The sequence below is a fragment of the Nansenia antarctica genome (genome assembly GCF_963989245.1).
Source record: "Nansenia antarctica genome assembly, chromosome: 2".
NCBI lineage: Eukaryota > Metazoa > Chordata > Actinopteri > Argentiniformes > Microstomatidae > Nansenia > Nansenia antarctica.
Window position 1 is genome coordinate 388,118 of NC_137675.1, and position 6,554 is coordinate 394,671.

At 52.0% G+C, this 6,554-nt stretch overlaps 1 protein-coding gene across 1 annotated transcript in view; it reads left to right on the forward strand.

The window, feature by feature from the left end:
- Window positions 1-4,438, forward strand: part of sdr16c5a (short chain dehydrogenase/reductase family 16C, member 5a) — a 28,681-nt gene extending 24,243 nt beyond the window's left edge. Inside the window, exon 7 of the mRNA XM_080524034.1 lies at window positions 3,944-4,438. Coding sequence (XP_080380160.1) covers window positions 3,944-4,040 — 97 coding nt within the window. The 3' untranslated portion in view covers window positions 4,041-4,438. The remainder of the gene's footprint in view (window positions 1-3,943) is intronic.
- Window positions 4,439-6,554: the final 2,116 nt, after the last annotated feature.

The following is a 6,554-nucleotide window of genomic DNA, read 5'->3' on the forward strand; positions in this document are numbered from 1 at the left end:
TCAACCTCTGTCACTGCAGAGTCCAACCAAATGTCTTTTTCTGTGCTCTCGGCACAGAGTAAACAGACTGACTTATTTAGCTCCTTATTACAAAGGTCTTTACAACGGCCTCTCATTCACCCGTTCACACACACATTCACACACCAATGGCGGCCAAGCTGCCATGCAAGGCGCCGGCCCGCTCACTGGGAGCAATTTGGGTTTCAGTGTCTTGCCCAAGGACACCTCGACACGTGGCCAGCCGGGGCTCGAACCGCCGACCTTGCGATCGTTAGACGCCAGCTCTACCTACTGAGGCACAGCCGCCCCAGGGTCAGCTATAATTAGCGCCCATGGAACAGTTAGGTGTTGAGTGCCTTGCTCAAGGGCACAACGGCAGTAGTAGGCACCTTAGATATGATGCCAGCAACCCTCCAGCTCACATGCAGTGCGGGGATTGAACCAGCGACCTTCTGATTGCTAGCTGGCCTCTCTAACCTCCCCTGGTGTTCTGCCTCCCCTGGTGTTCTGCCTCCCCTGGTGTTCTGCCTCCCCTGGTGTTCTACCTCCCCCAGCCTCCCCTGGTGTTCTACCTCCCCCAGCCTCCCCTGGTGTTCTGCCTCCCCTGGTGTTCTACCTCCCCCAGCCTCCCCTGGTGTTCTACCTCCCCCAGCCTCCCCTGGTGTTCTACCTCCCCCAGCCTCCCCTGGTGTTCTGCCTCCCCTGGTGTTCTACCTCCCCCAGCCTCCCCTGGTGTTCTACCCCCCCCAGCCTCCCCTGGTGTTCTACCCCCCCCAGCCTCCCCTGGTGTTCTACCTCCCCCAGCCTCCCCTGGTGTTCTACCTCCCCCAGCCTCCCCTGGTGTTCTACCTCCCCCAGCCTCCCCTGGTGTTCTACCTCCCCCAGCCTCCCCTGGTGTTCTACCTCCCCCAGCCTCCCCTGGTGTTCTACCTCCCCCAGCCTCCCCTGGTGTTCTACCTCCCCCAGCCTCCCCTGGTGTTCTACCCCCCCCAGCCTCCCCTGGTGTTCTACCTCCCCCAGCCTCCCCTGGTGTTCTACCTCCCCCAGCCTCCCCTGGTGTTCTGCCTCCCCTGGTGTTCTACATCCCCCAGCCTCCCCTGGTGTTCTACCCCCCCCAGCCTCCCCTGGTGTTCTACCTCCCCCGGCCTCCCCTGGTGTTCTACCTCCCCCAGCCTCCCCTGGTGTTCTACCTCCCCCAGCCTCCCCTGGTGTTCTACCTCCCCCAGCCTCCCCTGGTGTTCTACCTCCCCCAGCCTCCCCTGGTGTTCTACCTCCCCCAGCCTCCCCTGGTGTTCTACCTCCCCCAGCCTCCCCTGGTGTTCTACCTCGCCCAGCCTCCCCTGGTGTTCTACCTCCCCCAGCCTCCCCTGGTGTTCTACCTCCCCCGGCCTCCCCTGGTGTTCTACCTCCCCCAGCCTCCCCTGGTGTTCTACCTCCCCCAGCCTCCCCTGGTGTTCTACCTCCCCCAGCCTCCCCTGGTGTTCTACCTCCCCCAGCCTCCCCTGGTGTTCTACCTCCCCCAGCCTCCCCTGGTGTTCTACCTCCCCCAGCCTCCCCTGGTGTTCTACCTCGCCCAGCCTCCCCTGGTGTTCTACCTCCCCCAGCCTCCCCTGGTGTTCTACCTCCCCCGGCCTCCCCTGGTGTTCTACCTCCCCCAGCCTCCCCTGGTGTTCTACCTCCCCCAGCCTCCCCTGGTGTTCTACCTCCCCCAGCCTCCCCTGGTGTTCTACCTCCCCCAGCCTCCCCTGGTGTTCTACCTCCCCCAGCCTCCCCTGGTGTTCTACCTCCCCCAGCCTCCCCTGGTGTTCTACCTCCCCCAGCCTCCCCTGGTGTTCTACCTCGCCCAGCCTCCCCTGGTGTTCTACCTCCCCCAGCCTCCCCTGGTGTTCTACTTCCCCCAGCCTCCCCTGGTGTTCTCTCTCTCTCTCTCTCTGTCTCTTTGTCTTCTCTCTGTCTCTCTGTCTCTCTCTCTCTCTCTCTCTCTCTCTGTCTCTCTGTCTCTCTCTCTCTGTCTCTCTGTCTCTCTCTCTCTCTCTCTTCTTCCACGCCCCCTCATGTATCTCAGGCGTGGGAGAGAGGCAGCTGTCACAGAGACTCAGCAGTAACGTGTCTTAATGTTTCTAAAGCCTCACTGGCACAGCACCAGAATATGTTCAGGTCTTCTGCTAGCATATCAGCCCAATAGAGCTCTCAGGTCTTCTGCTAGCATATCAGCCCAATAGAGCTCTCAGGTCTTCTGCTAGCATATCAGCCCAATAGAGTTCTCAGGTCTTCTGCTATCAGCCCAATAGAGTTCTCAGGTCTTCTGCTAGCATATCAGCCCAATAGAGTTCTCAGGTCTTCTGCTATCAGCCCAATAGAGCTCTCAGGTCTTCTGCTGGCATATCAGCCCAATAGAGCTCTCAGGTCTTCTGCTAGCATATCAGCCCAATAGAGCTCTCAGGTCTTCTGCTAGCATATCAGCCCAATAGAGTTCTCAGGTCTTCTGCTATCAGCCCAATAGAGTTCTCAGGTCTTCTGCTAGCATATCAGCCCAATAGAGCTCTCAGGTCTTCTGCTAGCATATCAGCCCAATAGAGCTCTCAGGTCTTCTGCTAGCATATCAGCCCAATAGAGCTCTCAGGTCTTCTGCTAGCATATCAGCCCAATAGAGCTCTCAGGTCTTCTGATGCTGGTTTTCTCTGTGTACCACATGTACAAAAGAAGAGATTTGGTGAGGCTGCATTCTCATTTTATGCTCCAGATTGTGTCTCACTGCCAGTTTACATTAGGGATGCAACCTCAGCACATATGTTCAAGTCAAGACTAAAAACCCATCTTTTTAGTATTGCCTTTAAACGACTAAATAATTAAATGATGATTATATAATGATTGGAGCACTTTGAGCTGCAACGTTTGCAGGAAAAGCGCTGTACAAATAAAATATATTATTATATTATTATTAATAAGAATCTCTCTGTCTGCTGCAGAGGGAGGGGGGGAGGCTGGTGAAGGTAGAAATCGGAGGCCTGGCTGGTTAGAACACGTGTAAATCCGTCAAAACACACACACACACACACACACTCTGTCTGTCTCTGTTTCCCTCTCTGTCTCTCGCTCTCTCTGTCTCTTTCTCTCTCTCTGCCTCTCTCTCTCTGTCTGTCTCTCTATGTCTCTCTGTCTCTCTCTCTCTCTCTCTCTCTGCCTCTCTCTGTTTCCCTCTCTGTCTCTCTCTCTTTCTCTCTGTCTCTCTCAGATTCTCTGTATCTGTCTCTGTGTCTGTCTCTCCCTCCCTCCCGCCCTCCCGCCCTCCTCCACCCCCCCCCCCCCCCCTCCCTCCCCCTCACTCCCCCTCCCTCCCTCTCCCTCCCTCCCCTCCCTCTCGTTAACATCACCTCCAGTTCCCCTAGCTGTGGCCCAGGGTGAGCCAGACGTGATGAGGTCCTTTGTGGTTATTTTGCGTCGGGAGTTTGTTACCCGGGGGACGGTGGGAGGGGCCATTGTTCCTGTAATTGCCGTGGTAACAGAGGAACAAAGGCAGGGACGCGGGGCGGAGACAGTTGAGGTTTGTCCACTGACGGCGTTGACGGAATAATTGTCAAATGATTATTCAACCAGGAGACGAACATGCCCTATATTCTCTCTCTTCCTTTCTCTGTCTCTCTCTCTCTCTGTCTCTCTCTCTGTCTCTCTCTCTCTCTCTCTCTCTCTCTCTCTGTCTCTGTCTCTCTCTCTCTCTCTCTCTCTCTGTCTCTCTCTGTCTCTCTCTCTCTCTCTCATTCTGTCTCTCTCTCTCTCTGTCTCTCTCTCTCTCTCTCATTCTGTCTCTCTCTCTCTCTGTCTCTCTCTCTCTGTCTCTCTCTCTCTCTCTCTCTCTCTCATTCTGTCTCTCTCTCTCTGTCTCTCTCTCTGGTTGTGTAGCTAACTGCCTGTTGTTGTTGTTGTTGTGTGTGTGTGTCTGCAGTATTATCCCCAACAAGGTGGGTGTGGTCCTGGGCTCCTACATGGGAGCCTTCAACCTCATGGACTCCTTCAAGGGCCGCGGCAAGAAGGAGGAGTGAAGAGGCCCCAGAGACACATGACACCTCCTACCCCCTAGCCCCTACCCCCTAACTCCTAGCCCCTACCCCCTAACTCCTACCCCCTACCTCCTACCCCCTAGCCCCTACCTCCTACCCCCTAACTCCTACCCCCGAACTCCTACCCCCTACCTCCTACCCCCTAGCCCCTACCTCCTACCCCCTAGCCCCTAACTCCTACCCCCTAGCCCCTACCTCCTACCTCCTACCCCCTAGCCCCTAACTCCTACCCCCTAGCCCCTAACTCCTACCCCCTAGCCCCTACCTCCTACCTCCTACCCCCTAGCCCCTAACTCCTACCCCCTAGCCCCTAACTCCTACCCCCTAGCCCCTACCTCCTACCTCCTACCCCCTAGCCCCTAACTCCTACCCCCTAGCCCCTACCTCCTACCTCCTACCCCCTAGCCCCTACCTCCTACCCCCTAGCCCCTACCTCCTACCTCCTACCCCCTAGCCCCTAACTCCTACCCCCTAGCCCCTACCTCCTACCTCCTACCCCCTAGCCCCTACCTCCTACCCCCTAGCCCCTACCTCCTACCCCCTACCACCCATGTAGGAGCTAGTACTACTCAGTAATATCAGTGCCTGAGACCTGAAGGAGATTATTAGCTGTTAGTGCCTATTCTGGTTATATGTAGCTATTCTGGTTATATGTAGCTATTCAGGTTATATGTAGCTATTCTGGTTATATGTAGCTATTATGGTTATATGTAGCTATTATGGTTATACGTAGCTATTTTTTAAAGTTTTTAAGCGTTTCATAATTGTTTATGACAAATTTTTGTGACGTCATACGTCTGCAAATGAAGGATGTCTATTCAAGCAGAGTAAGCAGAACATAATGCAAAACAACATATCGAATAATAATATCTCTAATATCTATCAATGTATCTCTCTCTCTGTATAATATCTCTGTCTATCCATCTATGTATCTCTCTGTATAACAGCAGTATGTATGTCTACCTTTTAGAAGGATGTGATGTTATGGAAGGTGTATTTCCAGTGTCTCCAGGGTCATGTTATGATGCTATATCTATATATATATCTATATCTATATCTATGCTAGATCTGATATCTGACTACAGCTGAATGTGCTTCCCGGTAGGCCTGGGCGGTATCACATTTTTAAATCCGATTTAAACCCCCAAATGTAACCGTGGTTTACGGTTTTACGGTTTTACCGCGGGATTCAAAATCCTTTGAGGGCTTTGAGGGTCTGGTGGAAGGAGGGCCAGAGGCCTGTCCCCTCTGTCAACCTGCTCCCACACTTTCCCCGAGCAGGGCTGAAAAATGCGCTTAAAATAAACACATAAAAACAGCGCTAAAAATACTTGTGGTTCGTAACGAGACTGTCGGGACAAATTCGACTATCTATGGTTAACACTATCTATGGTTAACACTATGTATGGTTAACACTATGTATGGTTAACACTATCTATGGTTAACACTATGTATGGTTAACACTATGTATGGTTAACACTGGCAACACTCACGCGGGCACACAGCAGAGTGTTACGATTATGATCGTTTCTGAACAGTACTTTTTGACAGGTTATTTATTTGACAAATATATTATAATTTTTTGGAGAAAAGTTCTGTCATCTGTCAGTCTGTTTATTATATATATATATAATATTATATATATATGTGTTTATTATATATATATTATATTATATATGTGTTTATTATATATATATTATATTATACATATGTGCACGTTGTGCAGCTGATTTGTTCGTATTGACACGTTGTTATTTTCAGATACGGTGTTACCGTAATACCGCCCAGCCCTACTCCCCACTTCACTGTTCTCTACCCCTGGGGCCAGCTGCATAAACATAGATTAAGACTGGCCTAAGCCTTAGACTAGCCTTATATTCTCATAAACATAGATTAGGATGTTACCATGGTTACACTGACATGGTTGTTTGTTCGTATTTGCTTCTATGAGCTATTGTTTGGACTTCACGCCCATTTCAACCCTGAACCACACGTGGTTGTGGTTGAACTGAGGTCAGACCCTCGCGGCAGCGTGTGTTTACAGGATTCAACCAGGAAACCACATCTCACAACTCACATCTCACCTCGGGATTCCTCTTGATATTCAGGAATGTGAAACAAAGCTAGATGTCGGTCTGGAGCTCGATGCTAGTTTAGATGACTACACACACGCTCATACCCACACACACGCTCATACACACACACACACGCTCACACGCTCATACACACACACTCACACGCTCACACACACACTCACACGCTCACACGCTCACACACACACACACACACACACACACACACACGCTCACACACACACACACTCACATACACACACACTCACACACTCACACGCTCACACACTCACACACGCTCACACACAGCATTGCGAATCCCAACGTAAACTCAGGAAGACCCTAGTCACATAGAGGACCATAGTCACCTAGAGGACCATAGAGGACCATAGAGGACCATAGTCACCTAGAGGACCATAGAGGA